The sequence below is a fragment of the Chiloscyllium punctatum genome, chromosome 24 (genome assembly GCF_047496795.1).
Source record: "Chiloscyllium punctatum isolate Juve2018m chromosome 24, sChiPun1.3, whole genome shotgun sequence".
Taxonomy (NCBI): Eukaryota; Metazoa; Chordata; class Chondrichthyes; order Orectolobiformes; family Hemiscylliidae; genus Chiloscyllium; species Chiloscyllium punctatum.
The window spans coordinates 61,058,436-61,077,623 of record NC_092762.1 but is presented as its reverse complement, the minus strand read 5'-3'; the positions used below and the strand labels follow the sequence as shown (position 1 = coordinate 61,077,623).

Sequence of the window (19,188 nt, the reverse complement as noted above, 5' to 3'; positions counted from 1 at the left end):
GGTAGAGGACAACAGGAGGAGGAAGAATAGAATTATAAAACAGGAGGTAATGGGAGAGGAAAGGAAATGGAAAGAAAACAGAAGCTAAATATATCCTGAAACGATAGGAGGCAGGATCTGAAGGTATGTCGACCTGTATACAGTATTCAGAATTTTCCAACAGTTCAACTACCTGCCTCACTGAGTCATGTTACTGGGCTATAAAGCAGAGAAAAACTGTGCAGAATGGCCTTTAACTAAAGGTATTAACATAGTGTGCAAATAGATAGTATATATTTGGGTTTCCTGTACCTCCTTCTGCTCCCATCCTGGAGCTCAAGTGTAACAGTGGCAGCAGTTTATCGAACACCACGTTCAGGAACTTGACCAATTCCTCCAAGCAAACCTGCCTGAGCATAGAGACAGCCTGGTTCACTGCCTCAGTCTGATGGGCTAAAGAGTAGTGTTCACCAACAGCTTCACACAGTGAGAAGAATCGCTCCAGTGTCCTTTCCTGCAGCAATAAACAGAGAACAATGTAACACTGGCAACCAAGAAACCAAGAGACTTTACCCTCTCTGACCTTTCTTCTAAATAACTTCAAAAAAAATTAAGAAAAACACAAAGAGAAATGTCAATGCTATGTCCAATGTTTGTTTGGAACACAGAAGGAAAATAGCCCCTTGTGCCTGATCAACTATTTAGTAATTAGCATTAAATTTTATTGTCATGTGTATTCAAGGATACAGGAGTACAGTAAAAAGTGTACAAAGTCACCATTCTCAGCGTCCAAAAGTATCTAAGTACAAAATCTTAGATATAAAGTAGAAACATGATGAAATATAACAGATGAATCAAAGCCAGTGTCTCATTGGGATGAGAACAGGCAGTCAGCCAGCATTGACATTCATTGCTCTGCCATCCCATAATTATAGTCAAGGCTGGACAGCCTTGATAGTTGCAAACACTTTCACCTGTGTGTGCACTGTCGAAACTGGGCGTAACTCCACTTTAAAGACCGCTTTCCGATTGTCCAACCTCTTCAAGCCAGGCAGTGAGCTCTGAAATAAAGACCAGGGAAAGTTATTCAAACAGTTCCTCTAGGGCTCCCTTCTCCAAATCTTGAACGTGATGCCTGACCAAGACGGCCTATTCCAGGGCTGCATCACGTTGTTCAGAATCATATTGTCTGATTCGTGAAGGAACTCTACACAGAACAGCAGGACATAACAAGACACTGTCCAACTTTCCATCCCCATTCTGTTGTTCAGCTGAGAGTTTGCACAATGTTCAATGTGGGAGGAAATTAATTGTGGAAGAAAATTCCTTCCATTGTTAAGACCAGGAGATCTGAGTACTACCTGTCCACGGAAAGGCCGTGAGATAATGCACTTCCGAAAGAAAGGAACAGAATGTATAAAACATCGACAAAACCATTGTGGTGAACAAGGCTATTCTGTCCATCACACCCAGGCAGGAAGAAAGCCCTACTTTTGCCAATTGTAACTATGATCTGCAGTCATGTGTTCTCAAGTGTGGCCAGTATCAACTGTAAAGGAAAATATTCAAGTAAACATTATGCCCTTTGACCTTTCACAGTACTCCAGAATCACCATCTATTCCAAAACAGTAATTGTTGCACAGAGCTGAAGAGGGGCTATCACCTTAATATCTAAAAATGAGACAATAAATTTAATTGTGTGCCAAGCACTCCAAAGGAGGCTTGACATGGATTGATAGATATTTGTTGAACAGTTTGTCTGTGGGTTCATGACCCCCACCACCATAAGGCCTCAACTATAAGTCGGAACACCGGTGTGAAGGTGAGCTTCCGATCATTTGTATTACTCAGAATCTTTCTCCATGCACACGCTGTGGAGAAGCAAACAATAGCTGCTGGCTCACCGCCAATACACAGGGACAGCAAGGAATCAGCAGCACCTCTGAGTGTGCTTCATTGAACAAGCAAAAAGTGTCTTCTGTTGTGAATTCCTGACATTCCCAGCGTACTGCTGAGATGCTGGGAGGAATGCTATTGGGAAGGGAGAACCAATCCCAGGCACAGCAGTTGTCAGTGATGACTAGTGCGAATTTGGGATATTTCTTCTGATGGAGGTTGAACGATGAATAAAGTGAGGGATAAAGTGATGCCAGTGGCAATCCTCAATTTTCAAATCATTTGTTGTGATGAGAGTATGGCAGTTCAGCATGGGGTGAAAAGATTGATTGGGTCCTGGATGCCAAATGATTATCAGCTTTGGCTAAAGGAGAGGAGATATATTCTATGGGCCTTATTAATTCGTTGTGGGCATCTTTGATGCCAAATGGTGATTGGAGCAAGACACTAGGAGCTGTGCCTCTGTGCTCAATGGAATAATGATGGAGCTGGATGGAGACAAGTCATTACAGAGCAAACATTATGTTTAAGAAAAGGTCACAAAGCCATCACAATCACAGCTTCTTTCAATTAGAAGATACAGACCAACACTGTAATGACCTCAATGTGAAGGGAGAATGGGGAAGTTAAGAGATCAGACAGGTCCTGGGCAACCTAGTCCAAACTACTTAGTGGAGAATGCACCAAGTTGTACAGTAACCTTGGAGTAATAGGTGCTGTACCGAGGCAGAAGGTTCAAGGCCTAACCATTGTGACAATATTGAACTACAGAAGGAGGATGCAGGAACCAGGCAGGTGGCCTGGTTGAACAAGGAACAGGTTGTTCATGGATTAACCATTGAATGGCAGTGATAGTTAAGACAGAAGCATTGTGGGAAGATTGGGGGTGGAGTGCGGGGGAGCTTTGTAATCCAAGCATTGAAGCAATAAGTAGATTTGAGAGTCAGGCTTGAATTTTAAACTTAAATAACGTCATAAATTTCATGACTTTCAGCAATTGCAGTATGGTGGGGGTTACACCCAAGTATAAATGACACCACAGGCCTGGAACGTTATGTTAAACAGAATGTCACAAACCCATGTAGGATCACAGAGCCCCTGGGAAATGACAAAGGGCAAAACCAACTTTACAAATACACTTCAAACAGAGATACGCTGGTCTTCTTGGAATGCAAATTGTAAGAAAAATAACACAAACTGGAAAAGATCTTACACACGAGAAAATGTTACAAAAGTCAAATCAAATAATCCAATTTTACACTGTACCAAAACGGTTATGAGCCTGTACTGATGGGAAATGGGAGACTGAGATTCGAAGATCTCAGTCTACTTTGTGACTGGAGGTCTGTAAAGTTCGATGGTAAATGTGTATAATCTAGTTTACTTTTAATTGTAAACAATTAGAAATGTTGCTTAGATTAGAAATGTGAGAAAATGAAGGGTTCACAATCACAACAATTTGAGTGTAACACATAGCGCTGGTGGATCTCTTTTGACAATAACCCTGCTAAATTCAATTATTTAGAAAGACATGAGTATCATTCCATCGTATCGTTCTGCTGCTCAGGTGAAGTTGTGTTCATCTAAGGTCATGAGATTAAAATGCTGTGACGTAAACATCGGCCGAGGTCAGAATCCAAGGATCCTTAACATGTTTTCAGCTGATGAGGGAATCTCTGTGGACATTCCAAATGAATGGCTTTTCAGCTGGATTATTTTAAAGTTTCAAGTGGAGATCTGCAAGCACTACTTGTGAAGTGTGGCAGCCAAAATGTGATGAAGACAGACGTACACTAAATCACTCATTGTTATATGCATATAAGTAAACATTTAGTCATTCTGTACTTACAGATGATACTGAATAAGGGAAAGGAGGTTTGTCCAAATTAACAGGGAGTTCAAAGGTTCCACAGCACAGATGTCCATTGTCCAAGATTGACAACCACTGTTGCAAATTAAAAATATAGACAATTAACACATTTAATGCCCTAGGAATATAAGCAGCATACCTAGAGCATCTATTATCCTTCTAAAAAATGGGATAATATATGACAGAATGTTGTTCCATACAGAGAAGTTTGTTCAGCCAGTAATCAAACTTCCGGAAATCAACAACCACCATCATTGATCATTGTCAGAAACAAAATCAATTACTCAAACAACTCACATTTCCAGTGTTGATATGGTTTGAGTTGGCAAGTGTGTAAATGTATTTGGTCCATTTACTTTTTCTATTCACTATGCAGCCTGTTAAGATACATCCTCCCTGTTCACCTGTCCAGGTTCGCACCCTTCAATCTGACTCAAATCCTGGAGGTCTGCTTGTTTATGTGGACACTGGGCACAGAGTGTAGAGGGTCTCCCCCCACCGGGCACAATGTGTAGAGGGTCTCCCCCCCTGGGCACAGAGTGTAGAGGGTCTCGCACCCTGGGCACAGTGGGTAGAGGTTCTCCCAATCTTGGGTCAGTGGGTAGAGGGTCTCCCACCCTGGGCACAGTAGGTAGAGAGTCTCCCACCCTGGGGACAGTGAGTAGAGAGTCTTCCACCCTGGGGACAGTGAGTAGAGGGTCTCCCACCCTGGGCACAGTGGGTAGAGGGTCTTCTATCCTGGGCAGTGAGCTAATTCTTAAAGCAGCTTCAGTCTGAGGCCACTCAAGCTGCCTGGAGCTGTGGCCAATGCCCTAGAGCCAGCTCTGCTTGTGATTAGTTTAATCCACTGAAAGTATTTGGGTAGATCTATACTGTAAAAGGACAACATAATGGGGAATTACTGCATTCAGCTCACTGTTTACTGTGTAACATTCTTCCTCTCAGCAGTTCCTCAATTGGACTAATATTCCTTGAAGGTTCAACAGTGACAACTCTGCAGTCAGCCATAAAGTCACAGCGGGTTCCTGGAGCACACTGAATCCAGACCCTTCACACAAACACTAAACCAGCTTATGTTGACTGAAACTGAGGCAGGATCTCACAGCGAGCAACACTGAGAGGGAGAGGCAGGTACACTGAGAGGGAGAGGGAGAGAGGATTACAAAATGCTTCCAAATTCTGTCTGTTGAATTAAATGGACTGAAAACCAGCTGGGAATTTCTAATCCCTGCATGTGATATTGCCACTAGATTCTCCTTTCTGTGATCAATGATCTGAGATCCACTCAGACCATGTTAAATGACCATACAATCTGGACAAATATTTTGATTCTCACAAAACAGCCCTGAATCTATTTCTGAACTGAGGTTGAATTGTGTAGAGCAACAGTACAGGTATATTTACAAGAACGGGCGGCACGGTGGCACAGTGGTTAGCACTGCTGCCTTGCAGCGCCGGAGACCCGGGTTCAATTCCCGCCTCAGGCGACTGACTGTGTGGAGTTTGCACGTTCTCCCCGTGTCTGCGTGGGTTTCCTCCGGGTGCTCCGGTTTCCTCCCACAGTCCAAAGATGTGCAGGTCAGGTGAATTGGCCAGGCTAAATTGCCCGTAGTGTTAGGTAAGGGGTAGATGTAGATGTAGGGGTATGGGTGGGTTACGCTTCGGCGGGGCGGTGTGGACTTGTTGGGCCGAAGGGCCTGTTTCCACACTGTAAGTAATCTAATCTAATCGAAAAACTTTAAAGTCCATACACACTTTGTATATGCTCCATAACGTTTGCTCCCCTGATTTTGACCAGTGGTTTCTGTACATTCTGGTTTTCATAACAACACAGCCGATGTAGCTTTCCAACAATGAACCCTCAGCTCACAATGGAATCAAGTTAGTTTGTCACAAAAATACAACTCGTCCCAGCTTCAAACCTGTTCCATTTGACAAGGTCAAAGGAAGAAAGTTGTAGACCTTATCTGGCCCGGTATTGACCCCAGCTTGGTACTTACCCCGGCCTCATATCGACCCTGGCCTCGTACTGACCCCGGCCTGGTACTGACCACGGCTTTGTACCGACCCCGGCCTGGTACTGAACCCAGTCTGGTACCGACCCCAGCTTGTTACTGACCCTGGCTTTGTACCGACCCGGCCTGATACCGACCCCAGTCTGGTACTGATCCCGGCCTGGTATCGACTCTGGTCTTGTATTGACCTACTGCATTAGATGGTAGTTTACCCACCGTGTATTAGGGAAAAATGGTTTAATAAGCAGCCAGTGGCAGTTCAGAAACTCACGCTGTAGCCCAGTGGAACTTCAGGGCTGTCCTGGCTCTGTTTGGGCTGACAGTTAATGTGGTAAAAGGTGAAGAGCAGGTGATGGCCTTCAGTGAGACTAGATGGCAACTTTATCTTCACTTCCTCATAGAAGAAAGGAGACCTGCCGAGGAAGGAGGAGAAGCTGATGTTATCAAATAAACCAGCAACAAAATCTAAAGTTACTTATCTCCAAAAAGGAGAAGGACACAGGGCTCTGGGAAGAGAGTGGGACATTAGGACTCACTGGATAGTTTTCCAAGAGCCAGCACGGTGGGGATGGGCTGAACACCGTCCTGCTGTGTTGAAGGATTTTATGATTTTATATCCACCAATATCAGGGAACAGGCCATAATGTAACCGCTGTTATGATGGCATATTGAGGATCTGACCAATCATGGTGGAACAAAACGTAGTGATGTGTTTACTGAGGTTCAGAGAACCAATTACACAGGGAGACAAAGGCTTCTTGATAACTCTGTTGGGAATAGCAGTCCCATTCCCACACCATTATGACTGAACTAAGGAGGTGCCCAGTGTGATCTCAGCACAGCTGAATTCCAGAGTAAACATATAAAGGATTCTTGTTTCTGAACAGGATCCAACAACACAGCTGGAAACGTCTGTGTTTGGAGGTCGGGTGAGGACAAGTTTCTCCATGGTTCCCCTCTTTTAACTAGAAAAGCAAGTACACAGAGTGGGCACAGGCAAAGCAAGGGTACAGGCACGTGGAGGGTACAGGCACGTGGAGGGTACAGGCACATGGCGGGTACAGGCACGCAGCAGGTCCAGGCACAGGGAGGGTACAGGCACGCGGTGGGTACAGGCATGCGGCAGGTCCAGGTACAGGGAGGGTACAGACATGACAAATCTAACCATAATTCATGTTGCAAAATCATTTCTGAATGGAGAATGGTCCTCCCATTTATTAAAATGTTACTTTGTGTACCTGGTACCCTTTAAGTGTACCATAAATAATCTGCCTCCCACCTCCCCCCACCCCCCTCCACCCAAGTCAGGACATATCACTGCTTCTCTTCAGCCACCAGTTCCACTGGGTCACCAGGAACATCTATAACATGCACATACAAGGGGGAAGAACTAGCTTAGGGTGTGGTTTTCCAAGTCTCCCTTATGGAATGTCGCATTTCTAGTCACCGAGAGAATCTGGATTCAATCAGTTCCTTACCTACGGAGACTGATCATGAATCGGTGACTTCGCCAGCACATTGCCAGTGGAAAACCAGCCATTACTGAACTCTGGCCAACTCTGAACAGTGGGCCCAAAGTCACCAGCTGCAGCTTTCACAGCTGAACCCATATGCTTACTTTACAGGGCAGAGAATTCCGGCTAGTCACAGAAGGACTCTTACCCACTGTGGTAACATGTGCTCACAGACAGTGCTCCTGCTCAGTGTTCCTAGGCAGTGCTCCCACCTAATGCTCCTATTCAGTTCCCCCACCCCCTGCCCCCACCCAGTGCCCAACTCCCGTTCCTACCCAGTGCTCCCAGCCAGTTATAACATCCCCTGCTCCCATCCAATGCTCTTGCCCAATGCTCCCAGCCTGTGTGTACCTGCTGTGATAGGCCACGGGTGTATATAATTCATTTACATATTCAGGATGTCCAGATTTTCCAAAGATGACCTGCAAGGTAATTATTAACAACTCTCAGTCACACAATAGATGTGTATGGAAAACAACCAAGCTGACTTTCACCTTCACAGAGCAGAGAATGGGATGGCACAAAGCAGAGGGCCAGTGTGGTGTGCAGGGCACAGACCTCACTGAATGATTTGGGACCAGAGGCTATAGCAATTCACCAACCATCCCTCCCTCTGCAATTCCACCAGCTCCACTGTGAGAAACTGGAAACAGTGTTTATAATGTAGTGGCCGGGGCTCCAGCTGGGGAGATGGACTCCCACATTAAGGAGTGATTGTGCCTACAGCAAACAGTTGCACATCTTTGGGGTGCAACGAAGGATGTTGCACTGGGAATTGAAACACTCCTGTGCTTGTCACCAACAATGTGCCCCAACTCCCCAACACCTTGCTATTGCTTCTCATTAGTCACTGGCAGTGGTTTAATGCCAAGCTCCAGCAAGTTGAGACTCACCGGTAGGGCATCGTTGACTTTTTCACTGCCCATCAACTGGATTTTCACTGTGATGTTCCGTGCTGATCCCTGTCGGTTCGTGAAGTTGAAGAATTGAGGGTAGACATAGAGTAGGTTTCTGAAAATAAAACACAAAACATCATTTAATGACGCGAGAAATTCAGCATTGGTGGGGAAGCGTCAGCAATGGTGGCATTGTTTCTGAACCGTTAATCCAGAGACCTTGGGTTCAAATCCCGCCATGGAAAATAGAATTTGAATTCAATATTTAAAAATCTGGAATTATGAGTCTAATGACAAGCATGAATCAATTGTTGGAAATACCATCTACTGTTTAGGGAGGGAAACTGCCATCTTGACCTGCTCTGGCCTACATGTGACTTCAGAGTCGAGAGTGTAGTGCCAGAAAAGCACAGCAGGTCAGGCAGCATTCAAGGAGCAGGAGATTCAATGTTTCGGGCAGACTTATGCCCAAAACATCGATTCCCCAGCTCCTCAGATGCTGCCTGACCTGCTGCACTTTTCCAGCACCACACCCTTAACTCTGATCTCCAGCATCTGCAGTCCTCACTTTCTCCTAGGTGTGTCTTCAGACCAACAACAATGTGGTTGACTGTTAGGGGTGGACAATAAATGCTAACCTAGCCAACGGTGCCTACATCCCATAAATTAATTAATTTTTAAAATCACCAACATGACATCATGAAATAGCACAGGATTGAGGGACCACACTTGAAAAATATCAGTTTATGAAATGCAGTTTGTGCCTTTTGAGGAAGCCCTTCCAATCACTCATGTCTCCAAGGAGACACTTACACCCATGTATATCTAGAAACACCAACTTTCCTGGATTTCTGTATTAATAATACCAATCAGATTGGTCAGCAAGATGTTCACAATAGAGTTGCTCCTGTATTGCAAAGTCCTTTAAAAACATCAGTCACCATGTCAGCCACTGGCATATCTGTATTTGTGTGATCTTTGCTCCAATCTGTTGTGCATTAGATGTGTAACCTCTATCCTAGACCCCTGTGCTGCGAGAGTTCTGCTCTGGATCCTTTCATAATGCCTCAGTAATCAACCATCGTCAATTCTTCAGTACAGTGTATTTGCGGGAAAGATTCTCATTCCCTTGAAACTATACATGGAAGCCAAGCTCCATTATTCTGTTTCTGAACTCCCTGGAATGCAGATATGACCTTTAACTCGGTCTCTGAAAGTGCAAACATGACCTTTACTCTTGCTGTCCTAATAGTGCAGACATAACGTCTGTTCCTGGTTCCTTAATTGATCACAAATGGTTTTAGTTCCAGTCTTAAGAAGTCCGATAAACCACTTCAGGATCAAGGCTTTGTCCACATATTATTTGCTTACTGAGCTCAAAAATACAGCTCCATTGGAGCAGCATGGTGGCTCAGTGGTTGGCACTGTTACCTCACAGCACTAAGGTCCCTGGTTCAACTCCACCTCAGGCAACTGTTGGTGTGAAGTTTACATCTTCTCCCTGTGTCTGTGTGGGTTTCCTCCCACAGTACAAAAATGTGCAGATTAGGTGGATAGGCCATGCTAAATTGCCCATAGTGTCCAGGGATATGTAGGCTAGGTGCACTGGCCATGGGGAATGCAGGATAACAGGGATGGAATGGGTCTGGGTAGAATGCTCCTTCAGAGGGTCAGTGTGGACTTGATGGGCTGAATGGCCTACTCCCACACTGTAGGGATTCTATGATTGGAAGATGACAAATGATCAAGTCAACACATTTTGACACTACAGTCTTGAAACTTCATAAAAACTAAAACTGAACCAAATGTTTGGGGCTCCTGTCACAATTTCATTCTAAACGTTTCAGCTTTCTTTCCTAGATTCAAACAGTGTTTAAGATGCTCCTCAGTTCTGAAGGGGGAAATGGTGGCATCATGTTAATATCACTGGACTAGTAATCTAAAGACTCAGGCTCCAGGGCATCAGTTCAAATCCCACCAAGGGTAGATAATGGAATTTAAATTCAGTTAATAATTCGAGTGTTGAAACCATGAAACCATCATCAATCGCTGTTTAAAAACCTATCATTTGTACATGCCTCTGCGTAATTCCAGACATCACAACAATATAGTTAACTCACAACTGCCCTCTGAAATGGTCCAGTAAGCCACTCATTTGCAGAGCAATCAAGAATAGGCAACTCCACCCCCATCCTATGAAATAAATTTTTTTTAATGCTTTTGAACATTGCTATTCAATCTGTTTTCATTACCTTGCCAGGTCATTAGAGGTCACTCAAAAAAAAGTCTCATCTCATATTTTGCCATGACTTGGAGCTGCCGGTGTTGGAATGTGTTGGACAAAGTTAAAAATCATACAACACCAGGTTATAATCCAACAGGTTTATTTGGAAGCACACTAGCTTTCAGAGCGCTGCTCCTTCATCAGGGGTTGGAGAGCACAACCTACTGCACAATCACCTGATGAAGGAGCAGCGCTCTGAAAGCTAGTACTTCTAAATAAACCTGTTGGACTATAATCTGGTGTTGTGTGATTTTTAACTTCAATTTTTGCCAATTTTATTAATTCTGTCTTGTCTGTTTACTGACGCTCCTTAGATTGACAATTGGTTTTCCTTATTTAAGTTAAATAGTTCATACTTGTGACTGTGTGTAAAGCTAATCAGAGTGTTTCCAGCATCCACCATGATTACAGTTACTGTTTTCAGCGCTCCTCAGTTAAACGTGGACCTTAAAATTAAATTATGCAATTATACAGAAATAAGCAGCTTTTTGAACTGGGCCTCATACAGCCCTGCCCATTCTGAAGTTGTCCAGCTAGTGTCAATTCACAACGGGATTTTCTACAAAATAACCGAACATGTCAATGTGAGGAGTTTAATTAGAGATTAGAAAAAGGTTTGAATTCGATGGAAGTCAAGAGTTATTTTTACCGTAGAATTCACTAATTGACAGGTTCAGAAATTGGCTGAAGTTGCAGAGAACCAGGTGTGATTGTTGTTAAACCACACAGCCCTTGTGAGTCAGCGAACAATGTGCTCACAAGCTACAAAATCTCATTACTGGTTGCTGATGTCACCAGTTTAAAATACGTACAGGGCCAACACTACAGTTAACCCAATGTTTGTCGGTAGATTCTGGGCTCCATTTCCACTCGATCACAGCAGTAGCCTGAGAGTTTCAGTGAAGCACCAAGATTGTGGGGCACCTTCCAGGATGAGACATATAATGGAGCTCCCCTCTTCCCTCCCAAATGTCCTTTAAAAGATCCCACAACAGTATCCCAACAGTTCTCCCTGGTGGACTGGATGGTACTTATTATTCAAGCAACATCACTGAAACAGATTACCTTGGTTATTAATTATGACATTGCTGCAGGTGGGATCTTGCTGCACGCTCTCAGGGACCACTGCGTCTCCTGCATTACAACAACATCTACATGTTCACAAGTACTTCATCAATGTAAAGTACTTTTAGCATGTCCAGAGGTCAGAATTTTCAATATATAAATATAGCCATGAGGTGCAGGTGCTGGTGTTGGACTGGGGTGGACAAAGTTTAAAAAGTCACACAACACCAGATTATAGTCCAACAGGTTTATTTGGAAGTACAAGCTTTTGGAGCGCTGCTCCTTTTTCAGGTACACTTCCTTGCAGTAGTCCTTTCTATTCTGAATGACGATGGCTCCTTATTTCTCTGCTGGTTTGATGACAATGTTGTGATTGGTATTGAGTACATGGATGGCGTTACGTTGTGATTGGCTGATGTTTTGTTCTACCTTGTGACTGCAGCTGATGAATCTGGCATTTACACATTCCCGCACAGTTTGAGTATACATGTCAAGCTCAGGGCAGTGGCTCTCTGGAGGGGTCCAAATCAACTCCTCCTTTGGTCGATCGACTATGGATCTCTCTGACGACTGTTCTGGTTTGCCGGTTGTCTCATTAGGTTTGCTGCTGATATCTTGGTAGGGTTCCAGACGTCTTGTGCGTCTGATGAATTCCTCCGTGTCTGCTGTAAGACCAACGGGGTCCATTTTGGTGATGAAGCAGAAATTAGGTCACCGGCTGAGAACTTCAATCTCTCCCAGTCGAAAGGTGTGGTCCAATAAGTTGACCATTGATTTCCCCATGGTGGTACTGTTTTCAACTGTGGTGCTAGGGAGGCTTGGCCTCTGCTGGTGGTTATGCTAAGTTTCTCCAGTTTCGTGTTCTTGGTGTGCATGTGCAAGTAGCTACCTGATGAAGGAGCAGTGTTTTGAGAGCTTGTACTTCCAAATAAATCTGTTGGCTTATAACCTGGTGTTGTGTGATTTTTAACTATATAAATATAAGTCTTTCTTTCTCTCACAGGGTCATATGGTATTTAAGGAAGACACTTTAGTCCAGCAAGTTACCATGGGCCTGTCTGCCATCAGACAGGGACACAGGGACAGTGAAGGGATGGAAGAGCCACATTTGGATTTCTTCTCATTGTGCCTGACGTAAAATCCTCATGGATTCCTTCTCTTCTTTCCTAAGGACCTCACAACTAAAACCATGTTCCCAAGGCTTAGAATGCAGTGATTTCAGTAGAAAAGCCCTGGCTGTTGTAGCACCCACCTCCTGTTGGGTCATCTCCAGTTACAAACAGGACGGGTGTGTGTAGAACAGGATTCACAGTGACGACGAAAGCAAACCAGGCCAGGACTTATACAATTAACGCAGGGCCCTAGGGACTGTCACTGATTAAAGAATCCCTTGGAATTGGAGTCGCAGGTAGACAGGGTAGTGAAGAAGGCGTTTGGTATGCTTGCCTTCACTGATTATAGGAGTTGGTATGTGATGTTGCAGCCATACAGGGCATTGGTGAGACCACTTTTAGAATACTGTGTACAATTCTGGTTGCCCAGCCATAGGAAAGATGTTGTTAAATTTTAGAGGGATCAGAAAAGACTTACAAGGATGTTGCCAGGGTTGGAGGTTTTGAGATATAGGGAGAGGCTGAATAGGCTGGGGCTATATTCCCTGGAGCGTCGGAGGTTGAGGGGTTTATAGAGGTTTATAAAATCATGAGGGGCATGGATAGAGGAATAGGTTTAAGGTGAGATGGAAAAATGTTGAAAAGATCCTGATGCGTAATTTTAAAGTGCAGGAGGTAATGCACGTAGGAATGAGCTGCCAGAGGAAGTGGTGGAAGCTGGTACAATTACAACATTTAAAAGGCATCTGAATGGGTATATGAATAGGAAGTGATCAGAGGGATATGGGCCAAATGCTGGCAAATGGGACGAGGTCAGATTGGGATATCTGCTCAACACTGACGAGTTGGACTGAAGGGTATGTTTCCAGGCTGTTTGATTCCATGACTCTGTGACTGGCACCTGAATTGCAGTTCATTCTCCAAACCATCTCAAGGGCAAAAAAGGATGAAAAATAGACTGCCCCTGCCAGCAAGGCTCACTGTCGAAGAAAGCATTTTAAAAATCCTGTTTTCAATATAAGTAAGTTGAGGATCCGGTTGGAGAGTAAGCCAGACACAGAAGTGACAACAAAATACAGGAGTAATTGAACCATACCCAGGAGTAACACAACTTGACAGACAGCAATTGAGGTATATTATTGAAGAGACTGTACAGGGGGTAACTGTGTGTACATATTCAATGGATGTCTGCTGTACACAGTAGAACCACTAAATTTATTTTATGCATACGCATTGATACTGAAAAAAACAGTATTGCTGTGCTGTTGACATTAGTAAAAGGAAACAGCATTGAGAGTCTGAGGTCACGATCGACAATGTGAACAGTCAGCATTAAGTCAAACGCTGCAGGTCGTCTTTCGCCACTTTCCCAAAGCTGTGTTGCTCAGAGTTGGCATTGATCCACAGATCAGTAACTAACAAACACACCTGTGTCATTGTGCACTTCTCACTGTACTGGATCAATGCCTGTGGCATTTCCAAGATGATAATACCGCACAGCACACAGTCAGATCAACATGTGTCAGCATCAAAAATACTTCAGGTAAGCAAATATTGAACTTAAATTGTTTGTCCAAAATCCTGTCAGTGATAGGAGCTACATCTCTTGCACTGTGGCACCTCGGGTTTAAAATTGGCCAATTACAGAGTGTCATCTAATTGCTGTAAAAACTACCATACAGGGAATATCTTCACCTTAAACACCTTTTTCAGTTTCCAGTTTGAACTCCAACCTGCAAATCCCAACAGGACTTTAAGGTAGTTTAGAGGGGCAGGGAAGCTGAATGAGGAGCTATTAGATCGGAAGATGTCAGTAAGTGTTGGGGGCGAAATCACAATCGCTGTTTACAGTGAAATAATTCAGTTGTTAAACTTCTAGGTACTGTGATGTATCATTCAGCATATATATAGGCCCACTTACGTTCATCTCTGCCTTTCCCCTGCCAGAGATTATTTACAGACTGCATGATTTGCAATAAAGAGAGCAGTTGAAATCCAAGAGATGTAGACATTCTCAGAATCCTGCATTCCAGTCCCAGCAGAGGGACACTGGAACAGAACAGAGGAGCCAGCCAAAGGCAAATGCCATACAGGAAAAAACTTTCAGTCAGTGATATATTCAATATTTATTATACAAGAAGCAGCAACAGGGTATAGCATACAACTGAGGCATGGAGCTGAAGAGTTGAGTAATATGAGACATAATGTGCAAGGGCAATGCACTGACACTACAGTTCCCAAAACTTTCCATCAAGGGCCTTTCCTCACCTCATGTCAAGCTCCAGATGACTGGTCAATAAAGATCGATGTAACATGATGTAACATCCGACTTAAAACATCGACTCTCCTCTGACGCTGATTGGTCAATGAGTCCATTTTCCATTGAATCATTCAATGACTATAATCTAGATGGAGCGTGGCATTTATTTGAGAGGTGGATATGAGGTTAAACATAGAGTGGTTCACGGTGCCTGAACCTCACAAAGATGAAGGATAGATGCTGGGGCTTTGCTGATTTGACTTGATCACATACTCCCATCACATGCAATCAAAGGGAGCTTCACTTTCTGTATTAACTCACTCACTCTCAGTGACACTGACTTTAAGCTCCCAGCTGATGATGCTAGCTGGATGTGTGAAGGAGAATGCATCACCACCAGAAGAAGAGACAGAGCGCCGTCGGTAAAGAGGAGGGCATTTCCTCCCAACCAGGAAACAACGGACCCCCCAAAGTCCACCCTCCACCCAGTGAGAACCAGGAGGTACCCACTGCCCCACAACTACAGGCAACCGAGAGCTGTGATCCTCTGACAGTCCCATTGTCAGACACAGAACTGGACAGTGAGGACCCTTGCCTTGGCTCAATGACACCAGAGTGGGTAAATGACCCCAGTGAGGAGCTGGATAGCTACCTCAGCCCAGCGAAGGTCCAGCAGTTCGTGCTAACCATGGGGATGTAGACCAGCTACCCCAGAGACAGGACAGTCAAATGGACAATGGTAACCCCATAAACTGGGGGTTAAAGAAGTTTCATTTGCTTTCATATAACAGGGCACCCACTCAGGAGGTGGGTTCCGCTGAAGCCACAGCCAAATACCAAGAGACTGGATAGTTAATAAAGGTAACTGTTAATAGGGTAACTGTGAATTTGATTAATTCAATTTGTTCTTTGTAATGTTAAGACATGCAATGTATATAACTATGAACAACATGGAAAATTGTACAAGTACCAGAGATTTATTTACATGAATAAAGTATATTTTGAAATTAAAAAAAAGAAGGAGAATGCATCATAGCTTCCCCGTAAGATCTGGAGTCAGGCAGGGATGCCCCCTCTCACCCGCCTTGTTTGCGTGTTGCATAGAGCCATTTGCCGAATCCATCAGGAAGGATGCGAGCCTGAGAGTGGTGACTATTCCTGGCAGCGGGGGCCTACAGGTTAAGGCCTCCCTGTACATGGATGACGTCGCTGTTTTCTGCTCGGATCCGCTGTCCGTGCACAGACTCATGTGCATCTGTGACCAGTTCGAACGGGCCTCGGGGGCCAAGGTAAACCGAGGCAAGAGTGAGGCCATGCTCTTCGGGAACTGGACGACCAATCCTCTATCCCCTTCATCGTCAGGACTGACCACCTGAAGGTGCTGGGTATTTGGTTCGGGGGGGGCTGGGCATGCGCCAAGACCTGGGCGGAGCGGATCAGGAAGATGAGACAGAAACTAGGCAGATGGGGGCAAAGGTCGCTCTCCATCGCGGGGAAAAAACCTGGTCATCAGGTGTGAGGTACTCTCAGTATTGCTATATGTGGCACAGGTCTGGCCTATCCCCAGGACCTGTGCCGCCACAGTCACCCGGGTCATCTTCCAATTCATTTGGAGATCAAAGATGGACCGGGTCCGAAGAGACACAATGTACAAAGACCGGTGCAATGGGGGAAAAAACACGCCCAATGCCACCCTCACCCTGATGGCCACCTTTGTGTGCAGCTGCATCAAGCTGTGCATGGATCCCCGGTACGCAAACACCAAGTGTCACTACGTACTGAGGTTCTACCTGTCCCCGGTGTTGCGAAGGATGGGACTGGCCTCGCTGCCGCGGAACGCTCTGAGTAGTTGGACCGTTCCGTATCACCTGTCCTTCGTGGAGAAATTTATGAGGAAAAACACCTTTGACCACAAGTCCATCAGGAAGTGGTCAGCACGTAGTGTTCTTGAGACCCTTCGGGAAGAGGGCGGATCCTGTCGAGCGGTTTCCTGAGCAGACTGTCAAAGCCATTTGGCAGAATACCTCATCGCCAGAACTTTCCAACAAGCACCAAGACGTGGCTTGGCTGGTGGTGAGAAGGGCTCTGCCTGTGAGATCCTTCATGCACGCCCGGACTCTCTGCCGCACCGCACGCTGCCCTCGAAGCGGCTGGGTGGGGATGAGACTGTCACACACCTCCTTCTGGAACGTGCATATGCAGAGGAAGTCTGGAGAGGAATGCAGTGGTGCTTGTCGAGGTTCGTCCCGAGCAGCGCCGTGACGCGGGACTCCGTGCTCTATGGCCTGTTCTCCGGGACTCACACCGAAATGAACATTAACTGTGCCTGGAGGATCATCAACTCGGTGAAGGACGCTCTCTGGGCGGTCCGAAACCTGTTGATCTTCCAGCTGAAGGAGTTGACCCCGACTGAGTGTTGCAGACTGGCACATTCCAAGGTCCAAGACTACGTGTTGAGGGACGCGCTGAAGCTTGGGACAGCTGCCGCCAAGGCGTGGTGGGGAAAGACCACCGTGTAACATCGGCCTGCCTAAAGAAGAACAGGGGGCCCATGCGGACGTTTTTTGGGCTCTGCTGATGCCTCAGCCAAATATATGTGCATAAGGTTGAGAAATGTACAGACCTGTATGTAGCAATGATAAATTCTGATCTGTGTATGTAAATGTTGACATATGTATGGCATGACCAAATGTACAGACCATCAAATCATTTTATGAATAAAGTATATTTTTGAAATAAATAAAAAAGGAGAATGCATGTTCAGTGCATGAATCTCACTCACTCTTCAATCTCATTTCAAATACCATTCAGAATCCTTTACAGCTTTTCAGCATCCCATACTCACATTTTGTTTACTGTTTGCTAATTCAAGAATATGAGAGATCTGGGGGATTAGTGAAGCAAGAGGAAGTACTAAGTACAAGGATGGGATATAGCAGTGAAGAGAGGCAAATGGAGACAGTGAAATTTGAAGGAGCAAACCCATTGTCAGTTTAACAATCAGTATTAATCCCAAATTGGAGAAAGTGAGGACTGCAGGTCAGGCAAGTTAGAGTCAACAACATGTGGAGCTGGGAAAAAGCTCCAGTTTCAGTTCGGGACCCTTCACCAGGACTCATGATGTAACATCCGACTTAAAACATCGACTCTCCTGCTCCTCTGACGCTGCTTGGCCTGTTGTGCTTTTTTCCAGCTCCACACTTTGTCAGCATTAATAGCAAGGCTTGCTTACATTGTGCTGGATTGCAGTATCAACAATGGATACTCCACAGCCTCAATAAATAGCAACTGGGAATGGGTGGGGCACTGGGCATTATGAGATTAATTTAACCACAAATCTAAATTCCAATCTTGTTCTCCAAGCAATAAATAAGATTAATTTCTGTAAGATATCAATTCATCTAATGCACGTTCCACAACAGCGACTGACATATTAGAAGCAATCCCCTGCAGGGTTGTGCATTTCAATAACATACACTTCCTTCTCCCACAGACTAATCCCAAGGTTCTAACTAACTGGTTAATCATAAATAGAACAAAAATAAACAGACCTAATGAACTGACAGCTTGGCTGCCTTTCTATTGATTTTAATGAGACAGATTTAGTCAAGATTGTGGACACAATCAAAAGGTTATCTGTCTGGCCATGAAAATAACTCAATGATAGTGTGCAAACTTGTTTTTCTCTCTCTCAGCCTAGTTCACAGCTACCATATAAACCCAAGCCAGTAGCCACACAGATTTTAAAAAGGCCACTTGCACAATGGAAATATTTGTGGTGAGTTTCTGCAGTACATCCTGTAAGCTATGCAGTCTGCAGCTGTTGTAGATATTTTCTAATCCACCTGTTCGGAGTTGGTACAATGCACTGCTGGAGCAGGCAGGACTCAAATCCAGACCTCCTAGCACAGAGGTATGGACACTATCGCTGTAACACAACAGCCTTTCTCCAATCAGGCAAATTTCCTTATGTTTTCATTTCATCATCTTCCATGGGTTCCTAGAACACTCTGGATTACTGGACAAATGAGTTTACCATCATATCATTGCCTCATTCAACCAAGCAATGGCTGAGAATGCTCTTCTGTGACTTTTATATTTAGGTTACAAATACCGATCCCCTTAAACACCAGCTAGAAGATATTTTCTAATTGATCTGTTCAATGATGTTACTCCAGTGTTGGAGCAGGTGGGACTTGAACCCAGGCCTCCAAGCTCAAACGTAGGAACACTACCACTACAGCACGACAGCCTTTCCAATCAATCATTTTTTTCTTTTTTATCTATATCCAGAAG

At 44.7% G+C, this 19,188-nt stretch overlaps 1 protein-coding gene across 6 annotated transcripts in view; it reads right to left on the bottom strand.

Annotated features, from left to right (window-relative positions):
• Positions 1-19,188, bottom strand: part of LOC140494608 (dedicator of cytokinesis protein 7-like) — a 199,676-nt gene that overhangs the window by 82,330 nt on the left and 98,158 nt on the right. For all 6 annotated transcript variants that reach the window (XM_072593970.1, XM_072593972.1, XM_072593971.1 and 3 more), the window contains exons 15-20: positions 8,169-8,286; positions 7,627-7,697; positions 6,033-6,174; positions 3,726-3,821; positions 954-1,040; positions 292-493 (exon numbers count right to left, since the gene is read on the bottom strand). In XM_072593970.1, the coding sequence (XP_072450071.1) occupies positions 292-493; positions 954-1,040; positions 3,726-3,821; positions 6,033-6,174; positions 7,627-7,697; positions 8,169-8,286 (716 nt within the window). The remainder of the gene's footprint in view (positions 1-291; positions 494-953; positions 1,041-3,725; positions 3,822-6,032; positions 6,175-7,626; positions 7,698-8,168; positions 8,287-19,188) is intronic.